Raw genomic sequence first — 17,126 nt, 5'->3', positions numbered from 1 at the left:
TATACCACAAAATGTCAAGGTGGAGGGGTACTTCACAAGTCTTTGGTTTCTGTGTCCTTGGCAGGAGAAACATGTGCCATTGGTCTGCCATGATCAACATCGAAATGCATAAAATAATATTCTAGAGGTTTAAAGAGTATCTTGTTCCCAAATGGTTTGTTAACAACATGCAGTACATAATGTGGATCACAGAGTTAAACACTGGCACAACGCAGCTAACATTACAGGCTTTCAGAGGCTTCATTCTCAACCGCAATATGATTATCCCCACCCTCCACCACGAGGCCTATGTATAGTATTAAAATGTAGACACTCCTAATGACGTAAAAAACACAGCTAAAACAAAACAAAAACATGCTACAAAACAAAATAATCTCTGTATTCATCCCCTCCCTGTTTGTTGTGAGTTTCTCTTTCAAACTTGTGTCCAAATTCTTTCCCATAAAGTGTGTTTCTGCAGTGCGGTGCGTCTCCAGCGCGGCCTGCTCGTTCTGCACACGCAAGGCTGCGCCTATCCAATCCGACTGGCATCACGGCCATGGAATGCTGAAGTCCACATTTTTCCCATTCAGCAAGGAAAAACGGCCTTTCAAAGCCAATCAGCTAGAAATGTCGCTTTGTTTTTATTTTCCACTGAACTTCCTGGAACCTATTATGGAGCTGTCAGGGATGTATATTTAGCTATGGCAACACAGGGCCTCCTAGCCCCCTTGCGCCACTGGTCATGTCACCTCTGATAAACAGAAAAACAATTGGCTATCCCTTTTGTCACCTTTAAAGAAAATGGCCGTGGGTGTGTGCAGTCTGAACATACGTGTCTTTGTGAATGACAGAAGCGGGCCGTCTGACGAAAAGACAAAAGATGGGTCACCTCTCTGTGTGGGTGTGACGGGCGGGTAAACGTGTCCAAGCTACACCCATCTTTCCTGATCCTGACAGCACCCCATGCCATATCGCCCACTGACTCTCCCACATTTGTCACAGGAAAGACAAGAGACTAATTGAGGTTCAATCATCAAACTTGTGACTATGTTAATACTCTACACAACTTCAATCTCCCTAGATATGATCCCTTATCCAGTAATGGTTCACTATATCTGTTGGGAAGCGAGTGGATTACCATGGACATCGCATGGCTCAAGAGGAAAACAATGATACATAAAAAGGTCTGATGCTAATACAGACAAAAATAAATTGGCATTGTTCTCCAACAAGATCACAGAGGTGGGCTCTCCGACACAAAAGTTTGCATATAATGTTCCAGTGGAAAATATCCAATTAGACTATAAAGGCCAAACGTTTTGACAACATTTTTGTGAAAATGAGGGAGCGGGAATAGTAAAATAATATGATAAATAACTTTTTCTAAATAACCTGTTGGTTGATTTCAATCTGAGCCATAAAGGGCAGATGCACTGACAGACACACTCCGTTTGCATTCCATTAGGCCTCGAAACCAACACGACCAGCAAACACCATCAGTCACTGTTCCACCGTGTATTTATTTTCCTTGGGTCAGAGGAAGAAAAACATCAGTGCGTGGCTATTCTATATAAAGAGCAGACCTATACATCTGTGCTGTTGAGTTGAGTGGAATGTGCGCTTTGAGCCCTGGATTAGTTTGACCTATACTTGACTCAACAGTAACAGTGATGCCCACTGGTTCACAAGTTCAGTTCCCCCCTGACCTCCGTGTCTGAGATACAGAAGCCCTAACACACATACAGTACAGTACACCTCACACACACGCACACACACACCTCACACTCTTGCACCCCCCAACCCCCCCCCCCCCAGACCAAGACATGGTGCTACACTACTCCAGCGTGAGTGTGTTCCCAGGTCGTAAATTCAGGGCCGGCATTTCGCCACTCATAACCTGCTCTTGTCTTGCCAGTTTAGCAGGCATTTTTACAGTTTAAAACCAACATAGGCTTATGTGCATAACTGGAATGATGGACACAGCCCTGTGAACACAGGGCCCGGCTCTAGACGGAGGAGGTGGAGCTAGTAGGAGGAGTGGAGTCCTTTAGCACTCTCTCTCACACAGGGATTAGAACCTACAACTACACCAACTGGCCCTATTTATCTCCTGGTGCTTTTCACAATGTCATAACCACCTTTGAGTGTTAAGGAGACACGTTTAAGACTAATTATGACTAAATAAATCTAGTGGCAAATTGTAATAGTGACAGTTGGACTGTGTAAATAGATTTAGCCATTTAATTTTTTACATATTAATGCATCAATTACTTGCATCTAACTGCTACTGCGTACAAATAGTGTCATTTAGCAGCCATGTCCATTACATTTGATTGTATAAACTTTATTTCAATACTGAACGTCAAGGAATACTGTGCAAAAATGTGTGTTAGAAGTCATTATCTGTGCTATAATCCTCAACCTCAGTCCACATCTGAGCCTCACATCTATTAGCTAAGGAATCTTAAAGGGGAGAGGGGGAAAGAGAGAGAGACACTGAAAGAGAACGAGAGAGACAATAAGACTGACACCGAGAGAGAGAGCTTGAGACAGAGAGAGCTTGAGAGAGAAAGAGCGAGAGAGAGAGCGAGAGAGAGAGAGAGAGAGAGAGCAAACATGAGAGAGTGGGGGGACAGAGAGGGGGACAGAAAGAGAAGGAGCGCATAGAGCTAGAGAAAGAGATTCAAAGCATGAGACAAACGACAGACATGACAGGAAAAATGTGTGTGTGTGTGTGTGTAGGGAGGGGACAGAGTGAAAGAGAGAGACAGAGAAAGACAGAGCGAGAAACAGAGAGAGAGAGACTGGCAGTATATCGGCAGGTCTATTTTGCCATCAGACCAATCAACACCTCCTTTGTGTCCCAGGTTGTTAGCATGTCTCTGGGTCAGCTGCAGAGGGCCGCTCTGGTCCGCCCGTCTCCCTCCCCTGTCAGCAGGACAGCTTTTGTCAAAATTTGTAATCGGCGGCGCTGATCCTATTCTATTTAAGAAGGGACGCGTCAACAGGTTTAAAACACGACTGCCGCACATGTCACCTCTTCTCGATTCAATATTTATGCCCTGAAACACTGGCAGTTGTTTAATCATGCCAGCCCCCCGCATCACAGACACACATGCCCCCCGCCAGAGAGTCTGTCCCTCTCTCTATCCCTCCCCCCCCCCCCCCCCGACAAATCTCCCCCGACAAGAAAGTTTTGACCCATGTCACCTTAACGCCGCACACTCCTTTCAAAAAGCGCCCAGCTGCAGACCAGAAATAGGTCGTCTTTTTTTAATTCCGGGTGTCCACTTGGAAGCTTGTGCCTTTTGCCAGTGGCCCTTCTGTTCCATGCCAAAACCGGACGAGGAGGGGATGGTTGGGGGGGGGGGTATGACAAGCCTATGGATGTGCTGGTGACTTTAGTCAGGTGATTTTATTCAAGTGTAATCAGGTATCAGCTTTGGCATGTTGAATGAACAAGGCTCAGAGATTAACCTCTCCCCTGTTTACCACCACACGCTTTTATTACACTAGTTGTAATAATGTCCTTTTGAAAGACTCAGCTATCCCACACAGATGGAGAGGGAATATCCGTAATTTATGTTCTGGAAAAGAATAATAAATATATTTTTTTTCTTTCTAAATTGAATTGTCTTGTAACAACACTGAGAAAAGAAAAAGTGACCTTCAATAAATGTATTATACCAACTCTAAGAATTGATAAGAAAACAAATGCAGTGCCCAGTAGGAAGCGTCTGTGTGAGATTCACAGTTGGAAACTGAAGAGCGCAGCAATGCTTATCTAATTGGATATGTGTATTAGAATGTCCGTGGTCACAGGGTCCTTATGGACCATGAAATAACAAGCAGCTGTGTGTAGAATGACTATGTGTGTTTGTGTGTGCGCGCGCGTGTGTTCGGTGTTTGGTGTGTGTGTGTGTGTGTGTAAAGAATGACTGTGCGCGTGTGTCTACCGAGAGGTTTATTAACCCAGTCCATCAAGGCAGTAGAGGATCCGCGCTGGGACACCCGAGGCTTAAGGTTGTGAGCGCCACACAAGCAAGATAGTGCTGCGCACCATACTAATGTTGGCCCTTATTTTCTAAAACAACAACAAAAAAAATCTCAGCACACCTCAACCCCCCACCCCCTCGCTTCAATACCCAGCTATATCCAAGCCAAACAGACAGTCTTCTGCCACCACCTTTCCACTGCAACTAACTGATCCTAAATGGCACATACAAGACCTCCTGCATACAGTCAATATGGAATTATAGTGCTTGGTCAAAAGTGTCTAAGGTTGAGATCCTATTTTTGTCCGCCTTGACAAAAATGTTTTACAACCAAGACTGGCTATGCGTCAGGTGCCATTGGAATGATAAGGGAAGACATTAAGGAGCCAGTGAATTATGCACTGTCCACATAGCATAACCCCCTGACAAGACAGGCTAACGCCTAACTACAGCCCTCTGGCACCTGCACGCTTAGCCTTATTTTGCGGGGTTTGTTTTCAGAAAGTTAAGTGTTCTTGACATGACCTCATGGCCATAACTTATCTTTTAGCGACTGCTGGTACTACTAGTTGGAAGAATGAATATCTAAAGATAAACCTACTGACTACCGTACGGCCCATCAGAAAAAAAACTGATGTTGGTAAAAGTTTGAATAGGACCTAAGAACATTTTCAAAAGGTACATTAGCACTGGCCCTCTCTTCCGTCTAAAGTGTCCATCAAAAGACCTGATTTGGTCAGCTGAAGCTTAGTCTGACATTCCAGTCTTTTGCAGATACAATTTACAGGTAAAAATGTTTTATTACAGGTAAAATACATGTCCTCCAACCAGTTACAACAAGGAAGTTCTGGTGTAAAATGTCAAGCTTGTGCTGGTACAGCGCTAAACTTAGCCCACATGCCCATTTACACTACGAAAGCCAACACTTGGCACCTCCAAAAATTGTCAATACTCTGGCCATATTGTCAATCTGGAAAATGATAGCAGTCCCATCAAAGTGTCACCACGCGTGGCCCACCAGTTTTGTTTTTAGAGCAGCAGGAGGGGACAGACAGACTGGGACAGTCCAGAGGTGTTGAAACTTTCAAAACCCCACCTTAATACCCAATGCTTTATTCATGTTCTCGACTCCCTGTGTGGAGTTGAGAACGTGGCGCTGAACTTCAAACCCATTACTTCCTGGGTGAACAAAGGCGAGCGGGGGAGCAGATCTACCCAGCCTCACCCCCCACCCCCCCAATTACCACCTCATAAGAATATGCTTAACAGAACATTAAAATACCATCTAGGTAGTAGGTTGGGAAAACACTAAATCCAACATGTAAGGTTCACAGATGACAACACACGTTACGTAGGGGGCTAGACCTGGACTCAACGGATCCCTTCTAGACTCAGTGGGCCTCAGTTCAAGCTAGCAGAATGGGTGGAGGGGCTCAGGATAGCCTCAGTACAGGCTAACAGAATGGGTGGAGAGGCTCAGGATAGCCTCAGTTCAGGCTAACAGAATGGGTGGAGAGGCTCAGGATAGCCTCAGTTCAGGCTAACAGAATGGGTAGAGAGGCTCAGGATAGCCTCAGTTCAGGCTAACAGAATGGGTGGAGGGGCTCAGGATAGCCTCAGTACAGGCTAACAGAATGGGTGGAGAGGCTCAGGATAGCCTCAGTTCAGGCTAACAGAATGGGTGGAGAGGCTCAGGATAGCCTCAGTTCAGGCTAACAGAATGGGTAGAGAGGCTCAGGATAGCCTCAGTTCAGGCTAACAGAATGGGTGGAGAGGCTCAGGATAGCCTCAGTTCAGGCTAACAGAATGGGTGGAGGGGCTCAGGATAGCCTCAGTTCAGGCTAACAGAATGGGTGGAGGGGCTCAGGATAGCCTCAGTTCAGGCTAACAGAATGGGTAGAGAGGCTCAGGATAGCCTCAGTTCAGGCTAACAGAATGGGTGGAGAGGCTCAGGATAGCCTCAGTTCAGGCTAACAGAATGGGTGGAGAGGCTCAGGATAGCCTCAGTTCAGGCTAATAGAATGGGTGGAGGGGCTCAGGTTAGTCTCCATAGTGTTTCTGTACACTTCTTCGACTTGCCATGTTTTTATATCATCAACAGATCTAAAAATAAAAAAACATTTTACCCAAAATGTAAATTAGCCAGCCTTGTTTGCATCTAATGATGGGGTGCACTGCTTGGAGAATTCAAGACACTTGGACACAATAGCAGTGCATCCATTTTTTGACACCCATCTACTTCTGAATGATCTACAAACACTATGACTATAAGAAGCAATGTATTATTTTGCAACTGCTTCCCTTCATCTGATTCTCTTACCTTCTTCAACTCAATACCTCCTACCTGGCTGGTGCCTGCCTCTCCCTTAATCCATCCTAGCCGTGTCTCTGACCTCTCCTCTTTTTTTTTTCTTTTTTTTGGGGGGGGTGGCTGGTTTGTTTTGCTCTAGTCTTGCCCTCTGTTCCTGTCAGCACACCCGGATCCTCCATGCTCCCCCCCCCCCTCTTCCCTCTCCCACAGACCCCGTGCGGACCCCCGGGCCAGCATGATTAATGGCCTTCTGCTGGGACTCTCCATCCACTCAGCACATTGTTGAGAGGCTCTGAAACAGGACAACAGTTGCATCCCCTCTTCACACCGGGCCTAAGCCATGCCTGTCAGTCCCCGGTTAGGACACTGTTAACTGGCCAGATTTACAGCTACTAACCAGCGATAGGTGGCAGTTTGTCTGGGGAGGGAGTTAAGGGACTCCACCTTCCTTCCCAGTGTGATGGGTGGTTAGACAGCTTGGCCAGGCCAAAGACCCTTCGATATGCCTACACCCTTCAATATGCAAGGGTGGCAAACTACTGCTGTTCTTGTAATAAACAGTTTGGTAAATGTACAAAAAAAATCCCAGCTAATCCCACTTTGTAGGACGACTGTACAACAACTACGTAGTCATGAAAGAAAACAGCTTGACAATCAGTCAGTAAGTGTCTATTAATGAAAGTAGACCTTGTTCAACAGTCACCGCCTGTTCCCTATTTGGACCGGGACATTAACCCTGGCAAGGGTGCTAAGAATCCCACCTTCCTTGTGGAAAGGACAGGAGGAGTGGCGGGCAGGATACCATCATCACTGTAATGGTACCCCGGTTCTTGTTTTCACCACAGTGAAGAGGAAGTCAGATTTCGTGTTGCTCCATCTTGGGGGACAGCCGTTGCACATTCCTGACAGGGTAAAACACTGAGCGAAATGACTTGTCACCCCTCCTTTCTCCCTCTCCCAAACTTGTTTCTCTGTGATATTCAAAAAAGACAGGATTCCCTCTCAGATGAATATCAACAGTTGAAGTAACAGCTAATGCATTCATGGAAGTGACAACACTATATATTTTTGGCTTAGCTATGAAATATACATCATCAGTGCCCAGACTGAAAATAGAACAGCTGATGATCTTAATCTCAGTGTTAAACCCATAGGTGCACAGTGTGAGGGAGGAATTATGGATTATGTAGTTCACACGAGGCCATTTCTTCTGAGGAGGCTGGAATTCCTTGGTGAGTAAACATATTTGCATAAGTGACTGAGTGATATGAATTATGGCTCCTCTTGGCATTTGCCAACTGCATTCAGCCAGTTCAATTGGGAGTGATATATGTGCAGATATCGGGTGGCAGAAGAGCATGGGGTGGGGGTGAAGGGGGTGGGGGGCTTGAAAGGGCACCGTTAGTTCCCACGTGCACAGGCTGCAAACCCCTTAGAGGCGGAGCTGCCTAAGCACAGCTGTAGGGGCCAAGACAACACACGCACACACTTGACCTTGAACTAGTATTGTGTGTGTTCCCTCTCACTGATAGACAGGAAGCTATAATGAGGTGAATGAGTGAGGTCGTGAGCAATTTGTGGATTAAGTAACCAGCAGAGGGACTGTTACACAAAGCCAAAAGTAACCATAACATACATAACAAAATTGACACGCTTAAATATTAATATGATATTTCCCAAAGTAATTACAGTGACCAAAAGGAAGAGAATTAATATAAAAAATACCCAGCTTTCCAAAAAATCTGAAGAAAAAATGCTGTCTGGCAAATGTTCACCCTACTGAACCAAAGAAAAATGATATCTGCACTGTCCTTTACTCAGGGGACAGTGAGATAATTATTGAAAAGGTCAATCAGCGAGCGTTCAAATTATCCATCGTGACATTCGTTCTGCAATTCCATCACCGTGCCCCTCTGATAGTCACCACTGGTGCCTTGCTAGTGATTCCAGTCAATTAGAGGTGTGCTTGTGAATTTAGTTAGTGTTCAGTAAAAAAATATAAAATGAGAAAGAGCTGTCAGTCAAAAGCGGGCCGCTCTGGCTTAGATCTTACGGGTGTCGGAATCTCTAAACCTGTATTTGTATGAATAAAAATGAGGGGATTTAAGGCTGGCTGCTTTCTCTGCAGACTTGTCAAAAATCTGACCTTCGCTGAGGGGGGTTGGGAGCAAGAAGGAGGGGAAAAAAAAGATTTAGAAAGAAGCTTGGACTTGGACTGCATAACAAAGGTAGAGAAAAGGAAAAAAAAAGGCAAGAGTGAGAATACAAAAAAGAAAAACCATGTTTGAATGAATCTCAGTTCACCCCTCAGCCTCTCTACCCCATACTCCTGTACAACCAATAGCCTAACAAATCCAAAGAATTATTCAACAGGGGATTGAGGCTGAGATTTATCTGTTTGATGTTAAACATGAATCCGATATGGAATACTTCGCCTGTCAATGCTATGAGAGATCTACACATCAAAATAAGGCTTGTTTGGAACATTTCACACCTATGGTTTCAATGATTGGAAATGGGCACCTATGGACATCTTGTGGTAATAGGCACCCCAGCAAATATGCTACTGGGCCAATTTGTCACTATTGGTAGCTTGTTTGTAATTCCAATGTAGTGCTGGGATTAGCTTGACATGTCCACATGGCTAACCCTGTCATCACTGAGCTACTGGTCCACTTAACCCCATAGGCAGCATTGGTTAACCGTCTCATTGATAGGACATCTAAAGGGGTGAAGGCAATGAAAGTCCCAACCCAGGCAAAATAAGTAAAATAAGTAATCGGGGGTCAGATGGCTGAGCGGTTAGGGAGTCAGGCTACTAATCAGAAGGTTGTTGGTTCGATTCCCGGCAGTACCTGGCGTTGTGTCCCTACTTGCCTCGGGGAGAATGTCCCTGTACTTACTGTAAGTCGCTCTGGATAAGAGTGTCTGCTAAATGACTAAATGTAAATGTAATCTGATCGTGTAAGTCTAACAGTGAATCAAACGCAAATATACATGTATATATATTGTAAGGCTGGGTGTCAAACCTGCCCCCACCTCTCATATGCTAAAGTCTGGAGTTTCTGGACGGTCTCAACTTGATGGCTCTCACACCCCATTCAAGATGTGGTCTGATTGGTTGGTCTTGTGTATAAAGGGAATTGTAATGCATTGTTCTTTGGATTCTTCATCTCCTGAGACCTTCTCCTCAGTTCTGCCTTGTCCTACTGTCCTACTCCTTCCTCACCTCTTGCTTTCTCTCTGATTTACAATGATCATGGTAGAGTAGGTAAGATTGAAAACGTTCATATTGTAACATGTTTGCCTTGTAATTGATTTCATTCATTTGCAAAGTTATTAAATACCTATTTCACTTAACCGTACTTTGACCATTCTTGCTCTGATTTAACCCATAGAGTCAAATACCTGGAATTCTATTGGTATTGGCATTATTTAGTTCATGCTAATACACTGTTCAGTTTCCCATCTTCCTTTAAACCATAGGGGAATTAGTTTTGGTTGTTTGGACAATATTTACCCCCCTACAGTTTTGGTGACCCCGACGACGTGATATGTTTCGAGCAATTCAGTTACAGTTAGGCAAACCGGCGTTTCAAACCATGGTGCGGTGAGTAAGCATTTACAAATGTACATTAATTGTGTTCCACCTGGTTCTGTTGGTAAAAGCCTATTACTGGTTTCTGATATTAGCTCCTGCATGAAATGAACAAAAATGGAATGGGAAACTGAAGTTAACAAATTACTAAACCTATGGGAAGAAGTTAGCGTTAACCGAACGTTATCTCAATTGAGCAAGAAAGACAAGAACGGTCTTAAAATTGATTTTACGCTAGCTGAAATAATTGAACATTGGCGAACTGTAGGAGTCCATAAAAAGAAAGCAGAAAAGAAACAAACATTGAAGATTACTGTACATTTAATTGGCAAATGTCTTCTCAACTCTGTCCTCAAAGCAGCGACACCTTTTAGTGCCACAAGGCAACACACCGCTAATAAAAGCAGTGAAGAGACCAGCCATGCTGGCTCACATTCTACTAATGAGTGTTCAGACACAGAGAGTGGAATTGGTGCGCAAATTCCCAAACCGCGTTCTACAAAGAACCGTCGTGCTCCTGATCCGCCACGCATTGCTGCCATAAAAATGGCGACAGAGGCAAAACCCAAGCCCCAGCAGCCCCATCATATACAGTGTAACTTCTGTAAAAGACAAGGACACACCGAAATGCGATGTTGGGATCTTGGCAGAAATATGCCTATTCCACCCACACGCTTGTTTTATGCTAACAACAAAGTTAGATTTTGTCGTGCTTGTCTAAGAAGTGGTCACACTGAGTCCAAATGTTGGGATCTGGGAAAGGGTAGGCCTCCCCCATTTTTCATGCAGCATAAGCTGAGCCTTTATCAAGACAACCAAATCTTAAACTTTTTAACGTGATTGCATGCAATTTCAACTATCTTTTACATTTACTTAATTCAGGTCCAAATTGTGATATTGCTACATTCCTACTGTATTACCCCTGTGTTTAGTCTTTGTTGTAGTTCAAAGATTCGTTGGGGACAGTTTATTTGTTGCTGCTCCAGTTCCTTTAGCTGCATATGCATAGCGCATATGGTTTGTCCATCCATGAGTTCCTATGTTGGTTTGTGTGGATGAGATTTGGGTATTGTGGATCAGTATGTACCTTTGTGTGTTTTATAGAGTTGGTGGTAAATGTTCTAGGTTTTAGCTAAACTCGCAATGGTTCCTGACCTGTAAATGTAGATTGGTATAACTTGTCTGTGTAATTTGTGTTTTGTTTATTTTGGACCCAAGAACGCTTTTGTTTTAATTGCCATTTTCATCTGCTAGATGATATGTTTGTGTACCTCTCATCTATCAAAAGGGAGGACTGTTGTTCACCTATTTTTTCCATTTGAGTTTTAGGACACTGTCTCACTAATTTCCATTTGTATCCAATCCGACTCACTCAGACCCCAGACCACTCCAAACTTTACCATTTTCATTGTTAACCAAGTGCTGTGCTCCAATTGTGTTCTGCTGTAACAGGACAAGAACGTAAGTAGCAGGAATATGCTAACCAAGGGCACGTCTGCATGCCAATACAAAGGTTCTTCCAAGTGATCCTCTGAGCATTAGCCATGATCCAAAATTGGTCCTCTGAGCACTAGCCATGATCCAAAAGTGATCCTCTGAGCAATAGCCATGACCATTAGAATCTCAATGCTGACCTGTCTGCAATCAAGTTCCTTTTCCTATGGGTGCAGGTTATCACACGATGAACACTGCAGCTTTTGCTGTGCTTTTGTGTCCAAGAGGGAGGATTGTAAGGCTGGGTGTCAAACCTGCCCCCACCTCTCATATGCTAAAGTCTGGAGTTTCTGGACGGTCTCAACTTGATGGCTCTCACACCCCATTCAAGATGTGGTCTGATTGGTTGGTCTTGTGTATAAAGGGAATTGTAATGCATTGTTCTTTGGATTCTTCATCTCCTGAGACCTTCTCCTCAGTTCTGCCTTGTCCTACTGTCCTACTCCTTCCTCACCTCTTGCTTTCTCTCTGATTTACAATGATCATGGTAGAGTAGGTAAGATTGAAAACGTTCATATTGTAACATGTTTGCCTTGTAATTGATTTCATTCATTTGCAAAGTTATTAAATACCTATTTCACTTAACCGTACTTTGACCATTCTTGCTCTGATTTAACCCATAGAGTCAAATACCTGGAATTCTATTGGTATTGGCATTATTTAGTTCATGCTAATACACTGTTCAGTTTCCCATCTTCCTTTAAACCATAGGGGAATTAGTTTTGGTTGTTTGGACAATATTTACCCCCCTACAGTTTCAAGCTAGGAATGTGTTGATTGGCAGGCTCCAATCGAAGAATAGGAAGCAACAAACCATTGATTGATTATTGGGAGATGGTGTAGTGCTAACAATTCCATGGTTTGGAACCAGACATTCCCTTCTGTGTTTTATTACTTTCAATCAGTGAAGCGTATATTTTATAACATGAGGGGAAAAAAGGGGGGAAAGTTGTGTTTTTGCTGTTCAAAAACAGGAAGTTCAAATCTAAAGGCTGAGATGCCGTCAGAAAGCAGTCAATTATACGGGTCAAATGAGCTTGAGAGATGAAGAAGAGGTATTTTGTTATCTTAACGTCCCCATCCAATCAAGAAAAGCCTGATTGCTTTATAAACCGGAGCACGGTGGAGGTAGTAGACATGGGTTAGGGTCAGGTGGGGTAGTGAGTCAAAGACAGAACAGAAAATGGGGCGAGGGCAGATGGGTGGGAGGGTTAGGGACACTAAAACACATGTTCCATAGCTGACCTAACTCCTCTGACTATACCCCCTTTGTTTTGTCGACCGAGAGAAAACCTTTTGACATCCAGAAGTTGTAGGAAACTTCTTTTTTTTTCTTTTTTTCTTGGACAGAAAGAGACAACACTTCCTTTCCCAGAACGATCTATCTCTCTGCTTGACAAGACTCCCTGCTATATTTACCCAACTAAAATTGCAGATGATATACTTCCAGCTGCACCGCTCTCCAACGACATGGCACATGGTCCTGCCAATCACCGCAGCCAGAACAAGAGGGAAAGCAGAATGGAGGAACTTAACAACGAAGCAAGGGAGGGAGAAGAACAGAGGGAGAAAGTGGATGAGAAACCTTGTGGGGAAGAATCCACATTTCCTTGCTGGTTGGCCTTTGTTGTTAGATGGGTCACTGTGTGTGTATGAAATGACTGGGCTTTCAGTAAGTAGACAGCTGGGCCACTGCAAAACCTCTGAGCACCAACACAACACAGAGACACAGCCCACCCGTAAGAATTCACACTGAAATGATTGTGTTTGTGTGTCTGTCTACATTATGTGCACGTGGGATTGTGTGCATGAGTGCGTGCGCGGAGTGGGGTATTGGTAGGGTATTGGTATCCGTTGTTGCAATAATCCCCCCAAAATGCATTCAGTTAGTTAAGATCTAATGCAATCTAGTCTGGTTATTTGCTTTTTCTTATCTGCTTTTAGAAGCATTTGTCTCTGCAGGACAGTGACATGGCGCCCGAGGGTCAAAGTTTGTGCTTATAAGATTACAAGAAGGTGAGTCGCCTTTCCACATAAATCACATTGCAGTGACAAGAACTGGTAACGAGAATTAAGTTACCTCCAACCATCCATTGTTCTTTGAAATAGGAAAGACAGTCTTCATTCTTAACCTTTCAAGAATGATCAAGGGGGTAAACCATCAAAGTAGATTTTGGAATTAAAGTAGTTAGGTGAAATATAAAAAACACTCCGGTCTCCAATGCCATAGCTCTGGAGCACTAACAAGACCTTTGGTGTTACAGCAGTGGGGGGGGGGGTGAAAACAGCGTGGCCGATTCCTCCTAGGACCCTGACGCAGCCGTGCCTGTCTGTCTTGCAGCTAGTAGTAGTGGTGGCATTCCCTTGAGAGCGAGGGGAGGGCTACGCTACTATCTACACCCGGAGAGGGGCTGAGACCCTGGCCTCAGGGCTCCATGTGTTCCGTCTCTCCATCATCCAGATAGCTTGCTAGCTGCTGCCTGGTAGAAAGACTTTAGAGGGCTGTCCCACTGCAAAGGCACCTTAACATAACAGCAGGGTGAGCACACAGTTGGCCACGGATCATCAGCTAGTAGCCAATACAGGATCTTTAGAGCCTGTATGTGAATGTAAGAGTCATATGGCGGGGTGGTGATAGGGTGATAGCTTTCGTAGATGGCAATGAAGTTGGATGCACCATAAGGATATTTGCTTCTATGAGCACAACCATGTGTGTAAGATGTACTGTAGGCCCAAAAATGTGTTCATATGATTAGCCTTTATAAGGCTTCCTAATAAACCTTTTGAAGAATGAGGAAACTGCTCGATTTTAATGCTGTATGAAACAAGTACAGAGCCTCTACACATTGTGTGTATCTTTACCAGATTTCAAATGTTCTCACCAGAGAAGAACACTTGCACAACCCACCGTAACATTTACCTTCACCGTCTAGCTTATTAGCAGGCATTTGGATAAAAGATGAACAAACAGTTGTAACGCTTCAATGGGACTTCTTAAAATGATTAAGCGGAGTATCCCCCACACAGTAAGACATTGAGAGAGATAATATTGACAAACGTGAAAGGCCAACCTATTTCACTGTGGAAATCTGCCACGCACACCTGATTAAATATGCTTTTACTCTTCAGACTGGAGGAAAAAAGGCACTTTGTGATAGCAATCTTGAATGTGTTCAACCTCAAGGTCTCAACTGACTACGGCTTTATCCGTGTGATGTATTTGAGGAGACAAGATTGGAAAAGAAACTATGGCTACTCGTTTTAGCCTTTATGAAGAATGTTGGTCTTTCAGGGATATTAAACAATGGCAACCAAATATTCTTCAGTGAATCCATCCTCTATGTCTCTCTACTATATGTCTCTGCATGAAATGCTTTCATAGAAAACTGACAGACTAATCCTTATTAACTATTCAACGTTACATTTAGTAAGCTTGGTTGGTGTGTATGTAAAGGAATGGTTAACCTGAAACACTTTTACCACTTGTATGTATTTTCAGCAGTGCTAACCTTTTATGCTGTTGAGTATCTCCTTCAGGTGGCTAAAGCTGTTGAGTAATGGATCTTGTTCTTCATCCTGAGCCAAGAATTTAAAAGACAAAGGTAAAAAACAAACAAATTACATTAAACACAATTACTAATACAACTGTGGTGCAGGTTTTAACATTTTATGGGTTTTTACACTATATTAGGTGCGTATGGAGAGTTTGTTTGTGCTATGGATCATAAATATAGTGCTATAGCGCCGTTGAACATTAGATCCATATAGGCCATATCCTCTATAAGTGTGTTGCACGTGAAAGGCTAAGTTCTATAATGAACAGTAAACAAAATAGAATTCATAAAATGACAGTGGAACACACTTACTAAAGGAGTGTGGGTATTCCATCTTGAATTCCTCTTGATGGCACCAACTACAGTACATATCTCCCCTTGGACAATGTATATATTCTTGTCCACCATCCTGTTTTCTGTGAAGACAAACATAGGGTGAGACTGGATGTTACTTTGGAGGTACACTAGTTCTCCCTTGCTTCAGTTTAACATTATGGATATGATGGTCTATGGATATGATTATTGCAGGAAACACCGTGTGTGGCTAATCTTGACTGAAAAGGGAAATAGAATTACATTAATGAGGGACTGATACCCAGTCAATTGATGTGCTGAGAATGTGACAGAATAACATAACCTGACATGGCTAACAACCACATTACAAGATTACATTGGTACACAGAAATGGCAATAAATATGAATTAAAACCGGCAGCGACAAGGCATATACAAGGTATGCATCAGGTAGCCAAATGGCCGCATCCTACAATCTCTGACTTGATGTAAACTAATCCTGAAGGCGACGGCTTACCTTTCAAAATTCACAATTATTAGCCAAGTACACTATAGGACCATCCAGACTCATTGTAATTTGAACTAGAGCGCTAGCTAGTAGTAGTAGTAGCAGGCCTGACAAACCCAGACCAGCCACGTAGAGTGTAGTGGGTTTTCCACTCTAGCTAGTTTAGCTATTATTGCACCCTGCAGCAAGTGAGATGATGTATCATAATGTTAGCCAGTTTTTCTAGATGACAAATGGACATGAAGTTATGATTGCGGTCATTGTTAACAAGCTTGCTCCTGCGGGACTAATTCTTAAGGGTCGTTGTTAACCAGTTGTAGCTAATGGGGTGTCCCCTGAAACAACACTGTGTGCTAGCTAGTTAATTTGATTAGCTGATTAGCAACAGCCAAAGAGCTAGCTATCTAGCAACAAAAAAAAGCTCAATCTTACATCACACAGTTCTGCTTGAGAAAGCTCGGCTTGGCAATAATAAGCTACTTTACTGGGTATTACTTAAGCCTTACTACCTTCTCATGTAGCTAGCGTTATTTTGTATTTAAAGACAAAACTGGTTGCTTATTGCTTAACTGGCTATAACTAGCTTACGTTAGCTGGCTGCCATTGTCAGACATTTAAGGTATTTTGACAGGTCAACTCGACGAGCTAACGTTAGCTAGCTAGCTAACTAGCTAGCTCCACATCCATGTATTGTGTCAGTCCGTCGTGTACCTCGTATCAGTGTAAATTAAGCTCCCGACTATAAATCACGTTCTATAATACTTCTTTACTTTTCTTTGTTTCACAAAATCATGGATAGACAACACTTCACGGAAAAACATACCTGTTTAGTTGCAATTCCAAGATGGAGTCCTGTACAATTTCAACTGGTGGTAGCCTGCTACTAGCTAGCTAGCTAGCTAACGAGCAAGCCAAGAACTGTATAGCTGACCAAAAGTGATGACCAAAGTTCAGTTAGCTACACCATATAGAGAAATACCAATACTTAGGCATTCCAATTCTTATACATGCAATACAAAGACACTGATTATTAAAATGCCAGACAGTGTCAAATATGAGCAATTAAACAAATATACCGGTTGTCAATCTGTACTTCGTAAACACACTGACGTGGAAAACCTGGAAATGTGCAACCAACCTTGCTGCCTGCGTTTGTTTGACAGCTTACTGGACCAATAGGCTAAAAAAATGTATTGGACTTGAATCCAATATAGATCAAAAATACATATGAATCCCATTTAGATTTTTACATTGACCATGTTATCATAAGTGTTTTAAAAGTCTATATTATATTTCTATGTTTTAAAGAATCCTGTATAAGTTAAGAAACGCATGGAAAGGCGGGACCATAACAATCAAGGTTCTGTGTACTCAAAGGCATGGCTAGTAAA

The 17,126-nt window shown here is 43.2% G+C and overlaps 1 protein-coding gene across 6 annotated transcripts in view; it reads right to left on the bottom strand.

Moving 5' to 3' along the window:
* Positions 1-16,863, bottom strand: part of gbf1 (golgi brefeldin A resistant guanine nucleotide exchange factor 1) — a 58,817-nt gene extending 41,954 nt beyond the window's left edge. For all 6 annotated transcript variants that reach the window (XM_084708914.1, XM_084708915.1, XM_084708916.1 and 3 more), the window contains exons 1-4: positions 16,812-16,863; positions 16,559-16,661; positions 15,247-15,350; positions 14,890-14,956 (exon numbers count right to left, since the gene is read on the bottom strand). In XM_084708914.1, the coding sequence (XP_084565040.1) occupies positions 14,890-14,956; positions 15,247-15,342 (163 nt within the window). In that variant the 5' untranslated portion in view covers positions 15,343-15,350; positions 16,559-16,661; positions 16,812-16,863. The remainder of the gene's footprint in view (positions 1-14,889; positions 14,957-15,246; positions 15,351-16,558; positions 16,662-16,811) is intronic.
* Between the last annotated feature and the right edge of the window lie 263 nt (positions 16,864-17,126).

The sequence above is a fragment of the Hypomesus nipponensis genome, chromosome 11 (assembly GCF_054491055.1).
Source record: "Hypomesus nipponensis isolate SF chromosome 11, ASM5449105v1, whole genome shotgun sequence".
In the NCBI taxonomy this organism is placed as follows: Eukaryota; Metazoa; Chordata; class Actinopteri; order Osmeriformes; family Osmeridae; genus Hypomesus; species Hypomesus nipponensis.
The sequence above is the reverse complement of the archived record's forward strand: the minus strand, read 5'-3'. Positions and strand labels throughout refer to the sequence as shown.